Source organism: Somniosus microcephalus, chromosome 7, assembly GCF_052327205.1.
Source record: "Somniosus microcephalus isolate GS21.2 chromosome 7, FLI_Smic_1.0, whole genome shotgun sequence".
Taxonomy (NCBI): domain Eukaryota; kingdom Metazoa; phylum Chordata; class Chondrichthyes; order Squaliformes; family Somniosidae; genus Somniosus; species Somniosus microcephalus.
In genome coordinates, this window is record NC_140993.1 from 16,097,834 (window position 1) to 16,113,536 (window position 15,703).

The 15,703-nt window shown below is 45.8% G+C and overlaps 1 protein-coding gene across 1 annotated transcript in view; it reads right to left on the bottom strand.

Moving 5' to 3' along the window:
• Nucleotides 1–1,306: 1,306 nt before the first annotated feature.
• The window catches only part of LOC147114525 (desmocollin-3-like), a 56,263-nt gene continuing 41,866 nt past the window's right edge, over nt 1,307–15,703 (bottom strand). Inside the window, exons 12-16 of the mRNA XM_085992260.1 lie at nt 14,151–14,384; nt 11,773–11,997; nt 8,248–8,378; nt 6,657–7,004; nt 1,307–4,802 (exon numbers count right to left, since the gene is read on the bottom strand). Of these exons, the coding sequence (XP_085848386.1) occupies nt 4,608–4,802; nt 6,657–7,004; nt 8,248–8,378; nt 11,773–11,997; nt 14,151–14,384 (1,133 nt within the window). The 3' untranslated portion in view covers nt 1,307–4,607. The remainder of the gene's footprint in view (nt 4,803–6,656; nt 7,005–8,247; nt 8,379–11,772; nt 11,998–14,150; nt 14,385–15,703) is intronic.

Below are 15,703 nucleotides of genomic sequence, written 5' to 3' on the forward strand. Positions count from 1 at the left end.
CAGCGCCTTGGGACGTTTTACTAGAATAAAGGTGCTATATAAATACAAGTTGTTGTGGTAGACTCTATGTAATTGGGCACATGTCCGTTTTTGCAGGTCCACTGATTCCCAGGCATTAAAATTAATGAACGGAATATTCTCGGCCTGTGAATTGGGCGCCCACCTGACTTATCTCTGATCTGGAAGCGTTTGCAGGATTGATAGTTGTACGCAGTTAGTTAAAGTGGCTGACCAATTAAAAAAAACACCCGCGGTTGCAAGGTCTGAAATCATTTCTAGTTGGTTGCCAACTGAACTTAAGAAATGCCGCAGCGGTGTTGGCAATGTCTGCTGTAGCCATTTATGAATTGAATTGCAGCTCTCCTTAGAAGGGTATGCCGATACGGTGAGATGAGGTTCGAATGGAGCATAAACAATGGCCTGGGCCGGTTGTGCCCGTTTCTGTGCTGTTAATTCCATGTAACCCTTTTCACAGAGGAAAGTGCAGGCTTACCAGAGGACCTAGTACACTTAACTCCCTAGCGTCAGCCGTGGCTCAGTGGGCAGCACTCTCGCCTCCGAGTCAGAAGGTTGCAGGGTTCAAAGTCCCTAGTCCCACGCCAGAGACTTGAGCACAACTAGGCCGACACTCCCAGTGCAGTGCTGAAGGAGCGTTGCACTGTCGGATGAGACGTTAAACCGAGGCCCCATCTGCCCTCTCATAGAAACATTGAAGATAGGAGCAGGAGTAGGCCATTCGGCCCCTCGAGCCTGTTCCGCCATTTAATGAGATCATGGCTGATCATCCAAATTCAGTACCCTCTCAGGTGGACGTAAAAGATCCCATGGCCACTATTTCGAAGAGGAGCAGGGGGAGTTATCCCCAGTGTCCTGGAGCCAATATTTATCCCTCAATCAACATCACTAAAAACAGATCATCTGGTCAACTATCACATTGCTGTTTGTGGGAGCTTGCTGTGCACAAACTGGCTGCCGCATTTCCCACATTACAACAGCGACTACACTCCAAAAAGTACTTCATTGGCTGTAAAGCGCTTTGGGACGTCCTGGGGGTTGTGAAAGGCGCTATATAAATGCAAGTCTCTCTTTATGCGCGCAGTTTCCCAATGAAAATGGCGAGAAATTATGGTTTGTTGGTTTCAGTAGTTAATTGTGTAGAAATCAATCAATCCTGAAAACACTGTGCAGCATTAAGTTAAATAAATTTGCTTGGTGTATTCAGAGAAATCAATTTAATGCAAAATTGCAACATGTCAAATTCAACATACTGGATAGCTCTTCTGAAAATAGACCGGCTTACTCCTCCTCATATATACCAATTTTATTTTACAAGTACATTTTGACAGATATACAGATATAAAGTCAGACATCTCCTATTACATCAAGATGAACTCCATTCTGAAACAACATAGCATTGGGATGACTCATTGTTCAAACCTTCTAAGGCAGTTCTGGATTTTAACACATTTTGAAATACCTAGCCATTTAGTACAACTTTGGTTCAGCAAGTCATCATGGTACTACACTCGTTAATGCCACGTTTTGCACAACATCTTCAGGAACAGGTTTTTTAACTGTACAGCGCTCAAAATTATTTGTGGATATTTACACTAATGTAACCATGGAAGCCCGCATTTTCTTATTCCTGTATTTCAAAAACCAGCACACAACAGAAGCAACATATTTGAAGCATGACAATTGAAACACATTTCTAGAAACATAAATGGGTAAAATTCACCGATTCCACACTCACAGCAGGTATCGTGACTTCGAGCCACAGTACAAAGCCGCAAGCCATTTTATAAGTTGGTAGGCGTGCTGCGAGGGAGCACTGCGACAGAAACCGAAGCTTGCTTAGAGCTCAATAAATTTACCGAAAACTTATAAATTCAACATTGGAACAGGAAGCTAAACCTCAGTAGTGTTTCTTTAAAAGAAAAAAGACGCAACATCTTGCTCTTTTACTTGGAGAATGAAGGAAAGTTTCCCACCCCCAATAAAACAGCAGTTATTATCTACTACAAGCCCCAAAATCAGGAGGGTGTGTGTGTGTGCGCGCAATTACAAAATCTTGCATTTATGTAGCACCATTAAGCGTCCCAAGGCTCTTCACAGGAGCGATCATCCGACAAAACGGGGGACCGGTCCATATAAGGAGATACTAGGGCAAGGTGACCAAAGGCTTGGTCAAAGAGGCAGGTTTTAAGGGACTTCTTAAAAAGGAGGAGCAAGATGTAGAGAGGCGGAGAGGATTAGGAACACAACCACTTTCCTTCCAATGAAGGTTCGGTTACCATTCCTGCACGGTGGCATAGTGGTTAGCACTGTTGCCTCACAGCGCCAGGGACCCGGGTTTGAATCCGGCCTCGGGTGACTGTCTGTGTGGAGTTTGCACATTCTCCCCGTGTTTGCGTGGGTTTCCTCCGGGTGCTCCGGTTTCCTCCCACAGTCCAAAGATGTGCGGGTTAGGATGATTGGCTATGATAAATTGACCCTTAGTGTTAGGGGGATTAAATACGTCGGGTTACGGGGATCGGGTGGGATATGTGTCGGTGCAGGCTCGATGGGCCGAAATGGCCTCTATCTGCACTGTGGGGTTTCTGTGTGATTCTGTGTGTGAAATTAAAAGTTCAACCAATCTGCAAAACAAAAAAAGGACTTAACATATTAAAAAAAAGTGAGCTTGTGGCAAGCAGTACAATCCCACCCAACATGAACAAGCAGCACTTACATTTTCATAAACCACTGAGACAACAATCGATCTGGATCTTGCCAGCACACGTTGCTGCAGTGGTTTAAGGCGGCGGCTCACCACCACCTTCCCGAGGGCAACTAGGGATGGGCAATAAATGCCAGCCTTGCCAATGACGTCCACATCCCGAGAATGAATAAAGGCAGGCCAGGTGTACATTAATATGGGCCCTACAGCAAGTATAGGAAGTACTAAATTCCCCTAATCTCGACCACCCCAAACCCTAGAAGGCGCCAACTCACGCTGGGGTATGTTCCCACAGGCACTGCAGCCCTCTGCTACTGGATTCAAGTGCCCAATCTTCAGGTGAGTCTAGGCAGGGAGCATCAGCAGCTCATTCCAAACCGGCTATGTACACACACACACAAAATGTCCAGCAAGCATCAACTGATAGCGATCGGGAGCAGGAAACCTCTTGCTGATAGCATCCGCGCCACCATCACCCCCCACCCTCTCCGCAACTGTACAACCTCACTGGAATCCAGGCCAAGATCAACCAACTTTGGAGAAGTTATTCCTAACTTTTCAATAAAACTTGCGCAGAGGAAAATAAACCACGAGTAACAAGTTATTTGGGACCGTTTCGGTGACTTTAAACCAGTGTAATACATTTTCTGTTATTTCGGATTTCCAGCATCCGCAGTATTTTGCTATCGTAATACAGGAGGTGTTACATTACCGCAGGGCAAGGACAGCAGGACCTGTAATTTCAGGTTATGTACTTGCTCCTCACTCAAGCCCAGCCAACGCAACTCAAGCCCAGGTTTAATCGTCCGATTGGCAGAGTAAGACAGTACAAATTGTGCATCACCTTGTATTCACACTCTAACCCTAACCTCTAAAAACTCCAATAGGAATATTTCATATCAACAGTTTAATACTCCACACTTTAAAAAAAATTATATATTTTTTTTTTATTTGAGCCAAAATGTACCCAGCTTCCTAATGTAATTTAAAGTAATTGGTGGAAGGATTAGAGGGGAGTCGAGGAGAACTTTTTTCGCTGGAGTTTAGAAGAATGAGAGATCTGATTCAAACTTATAAAATTCTAACAGGACTAGACAGACTAGATGCAGGAAGGATGTTCCCGATGGTCAGGGAGTCCAGAACCAGGGGTCACAGTCTAAGGATAAGGAGTAAGCCATTTAGGACTGAGATGAGGAGGAATTTCTTCAACCAGAGAGTGGTGAACCTGTGGAATTCTCTACCACAGAAGGTGGTGGAGGCCAATTCATTAAATACATTCAAGAAGGAGTTAGATATATTTCTTGAGGCTAAAGGGATCAAGGGATACGGGGAGAAAGCAGGGACAGGGTACTGAGTTTGGATGATCAGCCATGATCTCATTGAAAGGTGGAACAGGCTTGAGGGGCCGAATGGCCTACTCCTGCTCCTATCTTCTATGTTTCACCCAGAGGGTGGTGGGGGTCTGGAACTCACTGCCTGAAAGGGTGGTTGAGGCAGAAACCCTCATCACATTTAAAAAGTACTTGGATGTGCACTTGAAGTGCCGTAACCTACAGGGCCACGGACCAAGAGCTGGAAAGTGGGATTAGGCTGGAGAGCTCTTTGTCGGCCGGCATGGACACAATGGGCTGAAGGGCCTCCTTCTGTGCCGTAGATTTCTAATAAAACTGAGGGGTGCATCTTCGTTGCAAGAACATTATGCTACCCGGCTGATCTGATCATTTGTCGAGTCCGTTCAATACAGTAAAGGCATGGAAAGAATACCAGTCAGCAACTAGCTCGGAAATCTTCCAATCCAAACATCCATTTCCAAAATACCTTTCACAAGATAAAAAAAATAAAATGAAGTGGTTTAAACGGTTTTGAAACTCAAGACGTGGCACGGGTGTTATCTTTTTAAACAAACATTGGCCAAGTTATTAAACTTGGGTCCCAGATCATCCAAATAGTCGGATCCTGTAGTCTCTCGCACTTCACTGCAGCAGCCGACTGACCCATTAGCTGACTCGGCTCCCTCGTAGTGATATTCGTGTAGGTAATCAGCGGGGATAACCTGTTCTCCCAGCTCCTCCTCTTCATACACCTTAACAAATCAAAACAGCAAGCTTAAAATTTGCCAAGTCTTTCAGTATGAACGGCGACACATTACCTTCAATAAAACAAACTTAAAGTGAAGTAACTTTCTTTTTCGGACTGACAAAAGATTTGTCGTTTAATTACAAATCTTTATTGCAGATTAAAAAAAGGAACAACCAAAGCATTACTTTCCAATAAACCTCATTTTTGAAAGGCGCATGGGAACACCACCACCTCCAAGTTCCCCTCCAAGTCACACACCATCCGGACTTGGAAATATATCGGCCGTTCCTTCATCGTCGCTGGGTCAAAATCCTGGAACTCCCTCCCTGACCGCACTGTGGGAGTACCTTCACCACACGGACTGCAGCGGCTCAAGAAGACGGCTCACCACCACCTTCTCGAGGGCGATTAGGGATGGGCAATAAATGCTGGCCTTGCCAGTGACGCCCACATCCCATAAAAAAACAAATTTAAAAAAATTAGTTGAAGAGCCAAAGGCGAGAGGAGAAATTTATTTTACGTAGCGTGCTATGATCTGGAATACACTGTCTGAAAGGGCAGTGGAAGCAGATAGAATCATAGAATGGTTACAGCACGGAAGGAGGCCATTCGGCCTGTCGAGCCAGTGCTGGCTCTCTGCTAGTCGCCCCCCGCCCGCCCTCTCCCCGTAGCTGGGCAAATTTTTTTCCTTCAGGTATTTATCCAACTCCCTTTTGAAAGCCGTGATTGAATCTGCCTCCACCAACCTGTCAGGCAGTGCATTCCAGATCCTAACCACTCACTGCGTAAAAGTGTTTTTCCTCATGTCGCCTTTGGTTCTTCTGCCAATCACCTTAAATCTGTGTCCTCTGGTTCTCGACCCTTCTGCCAATGGGAACAGTTTCTCTCTATCTACTCTGTCCAGACCACTCATGATTTTGAACACCTCGATCAAATCTCCTCTCAACCTTCTCTGCTCTAAGGAGAACAACCCCAGCTTCTCTAATCTATCCACGTAACTGAAGTCCCTCATCCCTGGAACCATTCTCGTAAATCTTTTCTGCACCCTCTCTAAGGCCTTCACATCCTTCCTAAAGTGCGGTACCCAGAATTGGACACAATACTCCAGTTGGGGCTGAACCAGTGTTTTATACAGGTTCATCATAATTTCCACACTTTTGTACTCTATACCTCTATTTATGAAGCCCAGGATCCCATAAACCTTTTTAACTGCTTTTGCAACCTGCCCTGCCACCTTCAATGATTTGTGCACACATACCCCCAGGTCTCTCTGTTCGTGCATCCTCTTCAAGATTGTACCATTTAGTTTAAATGTCCTCTCCTCATTCTTTCTACCAAAATGTATATCACTTCACACTTTTCTGCGTTAAGTTTAATCTGCTCCATGTCCGCCCATTTCTCCAGCCTGTCTATGTCTTCCTGAAGTCTATCATTCTCCTCCTCACTGTTCACGATACTTCCAGGTTTTGTGTCATCTGCACATTTTGAAATTGTGCCCTGTACACCCAAGTCCAAGTCATTGATATACATCAAGAAAAGCAGTGGTCCTAGAACCGACTCCTGGGGAACACCACTGTATACCTTCAATAATAACTTCCAAAAAAAGGGAATTGTAAGGGAAAAATTTGTAGGGCTATGGAGAAAGAGGGTGCGGGATGAATTGTCGAGCTCTTTCAAAGAGCCGGCACAGGCACAATGGGCCCCTTTTCTGCGCTCTCATTCATTTCAGCCGTAGTTAACCTTCTGCTCCCCATAAAAAACATGCATACATTGCTTAAATTACTTGCGAGTTACTCCTATAAAAAGATATAGGTGCAAAGTTTCACAGCTTGGTTTAGAGTCAAATTGTAATATTCACCTGCTCAACCCGTGACCGCAGGAGATCCATCAGCCCATGACTGTTTCTGCGACTGAGTGAACTGGCGTTTGCCATGGCCATGTTTCCATTCATCATGCTGCCCTGGGAAAGCATCGTATGTTGGGCATTCATCGTTCCGCTGTGACCATAAACCACTCCACTGTTGACGTTCATCGTTTCAGTAGTGGTCATCATTGCCCCACTATTCATCCCTTGCACTCCATCTGCATGGCTGAGAATGGGATACTGTCCCTGTCCAAAATTAGTTTCTTGGTCGACAGCATACGCGCCACCTAGAGTTGCAATGTTATCTTTCTGAGACAGAGGGATATCCAGGGCTGCAAGATCCTGAAAATGGGAGCACAGTAATAAGCAATTGCGGTATTGAATCTGCGAATCACTACATTAAGAAATGCAACAATGGAGTCAAAAACTATTCCATAACAAACTATTCTACACGGGCAGATATTTATCAACCAACACTATGTGCAAACAGGCTTTACAAAGTGCCATGAAAAACAGGTTATGTCCTAAAGGGAGGTTACAAAAGTGCATAACATTACAAATATTAACAGATCGACCCAACATGCTGTGCTCGTCAATTTTGTCAGTCAATTCAAATATTAATTTAAAAAATTGAATATATATCTACATTATATAAATAATATATAGAATATAATACAAATAAATATTTATGTAAATATATATTAATAAATGATCAATGGGTCTCTGAAAGAAACTCTTGGTAGTTCATAGTGAACATTTCAAACCGGTTTTCATTTTAAGTCATTTACATTTATAAAACTATTAAAACATGGCTGTACATTCCACACAATATTAAGGTCTTGGCAGGTTTACATTCTTCTTTTAAAATTTATTCATGGGATGTGGGCGTTGCTGGTAAGGCCAGCATTTATTGCCCATCCCTAGTCACCCTCGAGAAGGTGGTGGTGAGCCGCCTTCTTGAACCGCTGCAGTCCGTGTGGTGAAGGTACTCCCGCAGTGCCGTTAGGGAGGGAGTTCCAGGATTTTGACCCAGCGATGATGAAGGAACGGCCGATATATTTCCAAGTCAGGATGGTGTGTGTGACTTGGAGGGGAACCTGGAGGTGGCGGTGTTCCCATGCGCCTGCTGCCCTTGTCCTTCTAGGTGGAAGAGGTCGTGGGTTTGGGAGGTGCTGCCGAAGAATGTGGGAAATGCAGCAGCCAATTTGCGCACAGCAAGGTCCCACAAACAGCAATGTGATAATGGCCAGAGAATCTTAAAAAAAACAAAAAAAGTGATGTTGGTTGAAAATAAATATTTCCGGGACACCAGGGAGAACGCCCCTGCTCGTCTTCAAAATAGCGCCACGCGATCTTTTGCGTCCACCCAAGGGGGCAGACTGGGGCCTCAGTTTATGGTCTCATTCAAAAGACTCTCACTACTGAACTGGGGAGTGTCAGCGTGGATTTTGTGTTCAAGTCTCCGGAGTGGGTCTAGAACCCATGGCCTTCTGACGCAGAGGCGGGTGCGCTACCCACTGAGCCACGGCTATAATTTCACAAAGCGAGACGCGGGAAGCAGAGGCGCAGGCTTGAGAAAACCCACCTTATCTTGTTGCCCACCACCCTCTTCATTAGAGACAATGAGGCTTTGATGATACTGAGTATCCGGATATAAGAGAGATGGCTGCTTCTGGTCATGTCCGCAAGACAGTACAAGTGCTGCCAGGAGTAAACCTGTTAAGAATACAAGAAAAGGATTGTTATGCGCTTTCAAGTTTTGAAAAACACAACATCTAAATGGCCCAGAAATTCGGGTCAGGGGCTTCCCGCGGGTGCAAGCCCCCGACCTGCACTTACCTTGCGCGCCGGCCGTTGAGCTGTGGGCCCGCGTGGGATTCCGATCCTGGGCCTCCTCCAACTGCCGGCGCGCAGTGCTTGCGTATCCCAGGGGCGCAGTTAGTTCGATGAGTCCCCTGGGATCACGTGGGCCATGGAGAGCCAATGATAGCAGGGAATGCTTCATTCATAAGTTTGACAGGAAGAGCTGTCAAACCTATAAATACTATAAGCCCCAAAACATCACTAAATCTTCAAATAAATTTAAAAAACCATCACATTTTAAAAATAAACTATAAATTACATGAAATAACTATTTTAAACAATAATTTAAATTTTTGAAAAAAATAATTTTATTTTCTAACGGGGCTAAAAATAAACTTACCTTCCTTTAAAGTATTTAAAAATAATAAACCTGTGGAAAAAATCTTTTAATTTTAATGAATTCACCACTTACCTTGTAAAAAGCAGGCCTTGCGCCTGCTTTTTACATGTCTAACTTCTGGAGACTTACCCTCTCGGAGAAACCTGGAAAAAAAACATAAGTTCGATGCGCACGCGCAGCCTCTCTGGCGCACGCGTTCGACTTCTGAACCCCTTCTTTCAGGGAAACGGAAGTGCCGGTTTCCCCCGCATGCGCAGTGCATGCAGGAAACCGGCACTTCCATTGGGCTTACGGGTGAGTACCCCGTGCGTACTCACCCGTGGAGACCTGAATTTCTGGACCAATAATTTAGTAGAGGATAATAAAGCTGGATATTTAGCTGTGTGCATTTTGTTTTTTTAACTCCTTCATGGGACGTGGACGTCGCTGGCAATTTATTGCCCTCGAGAAGGTGGTGGTGAGCCACCGCCTTAAACCGCTGCAGTCCGTGTGGCGAAGGTCATTTTTTCATCGCGCATTGATACAACTGAGTGTCTCGCTCAGCCATTTCAGAGGGGCAGTTAAGAGTCAACCACATTGCTGTGGGTCTGGAGTCACATATCGGCCAGACCGGGTAAGGGCAGCAGATTTCCTTCCCTAAAAAAAGGACATTAGTGAACCAGGTGTTTTTTTTTAAATGACAAGTTGCATGGTCACCATGAGTTGAGGCCTCTGAATTACTAGCCCAGTAACATAACCACCATGCTACGGCACCCACGAGGTTTGTTAAATCAAAAGTTAACGGCAAGCTTTTAAAAAAAAACTATAAATTCACTAAGCTCATTTATCTGAGCAACTTATAAAAGATTTAAGGTTCTCTATACCAGAAAAGGGGTTGAACAGTTCATTGTTACTATAGTGTTGGCATCACTATTGTTCACAATTTGCATCAATGATTTCGACTCTGGAACCAGCAGTACAATTTCGGACGACATCAAATTGAGAGGTGGTTAATACAAAGGATAATGGGACAAAAGACAAGAAGAATGGGCATGTAATCGGCAAAGAAAAAGGATACAGTGGTATTGGAGTGAGGTGCAAAAATATTCACAACGATGTTACCAAACTTGTACTGATCAGGCAGGGGCTTTGTTCTCTAGAAAGAGAGAACAGGACACAGAGAGAGAGAGCGAGAGAGAGAACAGGAGAGAGCGAGAGAGAGGACGAGAGGGCAAGAGAGCGAGAGAGAGAACAGGAGAGAGCGAGAGAGAGAGAGAGAACAGGAGAGAGCGAGAGAGAGCGAGAGAGAGCGAGAGCGAGAGAACAGGAGAGAGCGAGAGAGAGAGAGAGAACAGGAGAGAGCGAGAGAGAGCGAGAACAGGAGAGAGTGAGAGAGAGCGAGAGAGAGAACAGGAGAGAGCGAGAGAGAGAACAGGAGAGCGAGAGAGAGAACAGGAGAGAGCGAGAGAGAGAACAGGGGAGCGAGAGAGAGAACAGGAGAGAGCGAGAGAGAGAACAGGAGAGAGCGAGAGAGAGAACAGGAGAGAAAACAGGAGAGAAAACAGGAGAGAGAAAGAGCGAGAACAGGAGAGAGAGAGAACAGGAGAGAGAGAGAACAGGAGAGGGAGAGAGAGAGAGAGCGAGAGAGAGAGCGAACAGGAGAGAGCGAGAGAGAGAACAGGAGAGAGAGAGAGAGAGAGAGAGAGAGAACAGGAGAGAGAGAGAGAACAGGAGAGAGCGAGAGAGAGAACAGGAGAGAGCGAGAGAGAGAACAGGAGCGAGCGAGAGAGAGAACAGGAGAGAGCGAGAGAGAGAACAGGAGAGAGCGAGAGAGAGAACAGGAGAGAGCGAGAGAGAGAACAGGAGAGAGAGAACAGGAGAGAGCGAGAGAGAGAACAGGAGCGAGCGAGAGAGAGAACAGGAGCGAGCGAGAGAGAGAACAGGAGCGAGCGAGAGAGAGAGAACAGGAGCGAGCGAGAGAGAGAACAGGAGCGAGCGAGAGAGAGAACAGGAGCGAGCGAGAGAGAGAACAGGAGCGAGCGAGAGAGAGAACAGGAGCGAGCGAGAGAGAGAACAGGAGCGAGCGAGAGAGAGAACAGGAGAGAAAACAGGAGAGAGAGAGAGAGAGAGAGAGAGAGCGCGAGAGAAAGAGCGAGAACAGGAGAGAGAGAGAGAGCAGGAGAGAGAGAGAGAGAACAGGAGAGAGAGAGAGAGAGAGACAGAGAGAGAGACAGAGAGAGAGACAGAGAGAGAGAGACAGAGAACACAGGAGAGAGAGAACAGGAGAGAGAGAGAGAACAGGAGAGAGAGAGAGAGAGAGAGAGAGAGAGAGAGAACAGGAGAGGAGAGAGAGAGAGCAGGAGAGAGAGAGAGAGCAGGGGAGAGAAAAAGAGTGACCTGATAGAAGCCTTTAACATTGTGAAAGAGGTTTGATAGGTTAGACGTAGAGAAGATGTTTCCACTTGTGGGCGGGTCATAAATTTAAGATAATCACTAATAAATCCAATCGTGAATTCAGGAGAAACTTCTTTACCCAGAGAGCGGTGAGAATGTGGAACTCGCTGCCACAGGGAGTGGTTGAGGCGAATAGTATAGAGGCATTTAAGGGGAAGCTCATTAAGCACGAGGGAGAGAAGAATCGAAGGATATGCTGACAGGGCGAGATGAAGGAGGGTGGGAGGAGGCTCGTGTGGAGCATAAACACCTTTTTTTTTTCTGCTGTAGACGTGAAAATAAACCAACAATGTAAAATTGACTCAACCCATAAATCAGCAACCGTTTATAACATTCATTCTGTGCGTGGAGCCTTTTTAAAGTTGTTGTATGTCATTGAACATAATCAGGAAACTTGTATTTTTTTTTCTTAGCTCTTTGTGAGGTTTCAACTGCTTCTTAAAAAAAAAAATAGCAATCTCTTAAAAAACTTACAGAGCAATAACAATGCCGCCAACAACATTACAAGGATTCCCACTCCGCCGAGGACAGCATTTCCAGAAGCAAGTTTGCCGGCACAATTCACATTGTTCGGGCAGTCGCAGATCATAATCTTCAACGTTTGTTCGCTTCCCTGATGCTGCTGATCCTGAACGATGACAGGAACTTCATAATAACCAGGAGCAAGGTTCGCGGTTGGTTTGATATGGGCATAGGATCCTAGGAGAAAAGGAAATGGCGATGAGCTGAAGGTGGCAAAAAAGTTTCGTGCAAGAGGCGCTGCAACAGTTTCGTTCTCAACTTACATAAAATCGACATAAAAACCACACACTGGGCTTTCATTTCGTTTCAAAAAGAGTTCATTTAAAATTTCACCCAAAATCTTCCGATGCATTCTCGTATACCGTCAACTAAAATAGGAGACACACGAAAAGCATGCAGATATTTTAAGATGCAAAGAGGTCATTCCGTAATCTTAAGCAATGTTCCCGCTAAGGTGCGCGCAGTCATCCGAAAGGTCCCGCGCAGGCCACTCACCAGCTTTCCCGTTGTAAATACTGCCCACGCGCAGAAATTTTTTAAAGGACTGCGCAGCTTACAGGCAACGTTGATCTGAACGCCACGTGATTAGCACCTAACACGAGCAGAAAAATGTGTTCAACAGTCTACCTGGGGTTTGCTTCAAAAGAATAAATTTATCTTCTATCTTGCAAACCAAGGCCAATTCATACATCATCTACTGTATTCCAACGCACTCCTGACCGGCCTCCCACCCGACATAAACTGGAGGTCAGCCAAAACTCGGCTGCCCGTGTCCTAATTTGCACCAAGTCCCGTTCACCCATCACCCTGTGCTCGCTGACGTACATCGGCTCCCGGTTAAGCAACGCCTCGATTTCAAAATTCTCATCCTTGTTTTCAAATCTCCCCATGGCCCTCGCCCCTCCCAATGTCAGTAATCTCCTTCAGCCCCACAATCACTCCCCCCCACCCCCCGAGATATCTGCACTCCTCTAATTCTGCCCTCTTGAGCATCCCTGATTATAATCGCTCCACCTTTGGTGGCCGTGCCTTCTGTTGCCTGGGCCCTAAGCTCTGGAATTCCCTGCCTAAACCTCTCCGCCTCTCCACCTCTCTCTCCTCCTTTAAAGATGCTCCTTAAAACCTACCTCTTTGGCCAAGCTTTTGGTCACCTGCCCTAATTTATCCTTATGTGGCACGGTGTCAAATTTTTTGCCTTAAAATACTCCTGTGCAGCACCTTGGGACATTTTACTACATTAAAGGCGCTGTCTAAATACAGGTTTTTGTTGTTGTTGTATGCCGATGGAATGATCTCCCAAAAGAGTAGGATGGTAGAAGGCCAGATTCAGTTTGAATTAAAAAAGGTAAAAAAAACCAGCAACATCCTTTCACCTCAAGTACTCTAGTCGCAATGTGCGTTGACATTAACACCAACGCTCCCTCTAAGCTGCACGGTCGCACGGTAATGGGAAAGGTCCCGCGCGCAGGCCGCTCATCGGCTGTTACGTGGTAAATACCCTGCGGGCGCAGAAATTTAAAGGGACCACGCATTAAAAGGAACCGGCTGCGCCGATCAGCACGCAGCTTCCAGGGAACGTGGCTTAACACCAACCCCCATTGATCAGTAACTTTTGCAAACCTGACTGTGAACCTCCCCCCAACTTCGCCTCAAATATTAAAAGGGTAACAAACAAACCCCCCCGCCCCCCCCAGGTTTTTAATAAGATGGCAGAATAGCTTTCGGTGACGTGCACTGTTAGTGTACACCGAAATATTGTACACCACAGAAGTATACAGCCAAGCCAGAGTTCTCGCTCAGGCCAACATCCCCAGTATCGAAGCTTTCACCACGCTCGATCAGCTCCAGTGGACGGGTCACATTGTCAGCATGCCGGTACGAGACTCCCAAAACAAGCGCTCTACTCGGAGCTCCGGCACGGCAAGAGAGCCCCAGGTGGGCAGAGAAAATGCTTCAAAAGGACACCCTTCAAAGCCTCCTTGAAAAAGTGCAACATCCCCACCGACACCTGGGAATCCCTGGCCCAAGACCGCACAAAGTGGAGAAGCATCCGGGAAGGCGCCGAACACCTTGAGTCTCTTCACCGGGAGCAAGCGGAAGCCAAGCGCACATCAACCCAAGCACCCCACCCACCCGCCCCTTCAACCACCGTCTGCCCCACCTGTGACAGAGACTGTAGGTCCCGCATTAGACTCAGCAGTCACCTGAGAACTCATTCTTAGCGTGGAAGCAAGTCATCCTCGGTTCAGAGGGATTGCCTAAGAAGAGCCAAGCCAATAAAGTCTTAAACATCAGAACGCAGATTTAACGGAAAAATAAAGAAACTGTACCCATTTGTTTCGAGATCATCCATTTTTTTTTTATATCCTCTGGGGTATTTGGCAGCAGAAATGTAAATGGAGCTGAATTAGGCATCGCGTCGAGATCCTCAGCCGAAACATTCACAAACTGTTGGAATCCATTCTCGCAAATATGCAAGTGGTTGTTGTGAATAATTGGAATGTTGTCATTGACATCATCGAGGTTTATGACCACCGTGCCAGTTCCGGTTCTTGGGGGAACTCCTTATGTAAACACAAAAAGAAATATATAGTGAAATGCAAAAACCTTAAACCATGTCATCCAACTTAACATTTGCCATTTTTTTTTATATTGGCAAGATTATTGGCGGACAAGTTCATTTGGACAGTCAAGTACTAAACAAGAGCTGAAACCCGGAGATCAAAGCATCGATTTTCAATGCTCTCTCCCCTGCTAGTTCCAGGATTTGATACCTGAAGGAATGGAACCAAGGCGGGCAGATGCAGTCAAGATACAGGTCAGCCGCGATCTAACTGAATGGCGGAACAGGCTCGAGGGGCTGAATGGCCTCCTCCCATTCCTAGAAGCGATCGGGGACATACAATAGGTCCACTTGTGTATGGGGTGGACTTATTCTACCGGATATGCAAGCGACAGAAACACAAATCATCCAGCGTATTTTTCTATATTGTACCATAGCAATGCTGGACTGAAAAAGGACACTTGCGAGTTCTTGGCCTCCAGAGTTACTACGGGGGTGGAGGAGTTATTTGCATTTTTGGGTGGGGGGGGGGGAGGCGGACATAAAAAACCTGCAAGGGGACATAGACAGGCTAAGTAAGTGGGCAGAGATTTGGCAGATGGAATACAATACTGGAAAGTGTGAGGTTATGCACTTTGGCAGGAAAAATCGTAGAGCAAGTTATTATCTTAATGGCAAGAAACTGGAAAGTACTGAAGTACAAAGGGATCTGGGGGTCCTGGTGCACAAAACTCAAAAGGTTAGTATGCAGGTGCAGCAAGTGATTAAGAAGGCCAATGGAATGTTGGCTTTCATTGCTAGGGGGATAGAATATAAAAATAGGGAGGTATTGCTTCAGTTGTACAAGGTATTGGTGAGACTGCACCTGGAATACTGCGTACAGTTTTGGTGTCCATACTTAAGAAAGGACATACTTGCTCTCGAGTCAGTACAAAGAAGGTTCACTCGATTAATCCCGGGGATGAGGGGGTGGACATATGAGGAGAGGTTGAGTAGATTGGGACTCTACTCATTGGAGTTCAGAAGAATGAGAGGCGATCTTATTGAAACATATAAGATTGTGAAGGGGTTGGATCGGGTGGATGCGGGGAAGATGTTCCCGATGATGGGTGAAACTAGAACTAGGGGGCATAGTCTTAGAATAAGGGGCTGCTCTTTCAAAACTGAGATGAGGAGGAACTACTTCACTCAGAGGGTGGTAGGTCCATGGAATATGCTGCCCCAAAAAGCTGTAGAAGCTACATCATTACATAAATTTAAAACAGAAATAGACAGTTTCCTAGAAGTAAAGGGAATTAAGGGTTACGGGGAGCGGGCAGG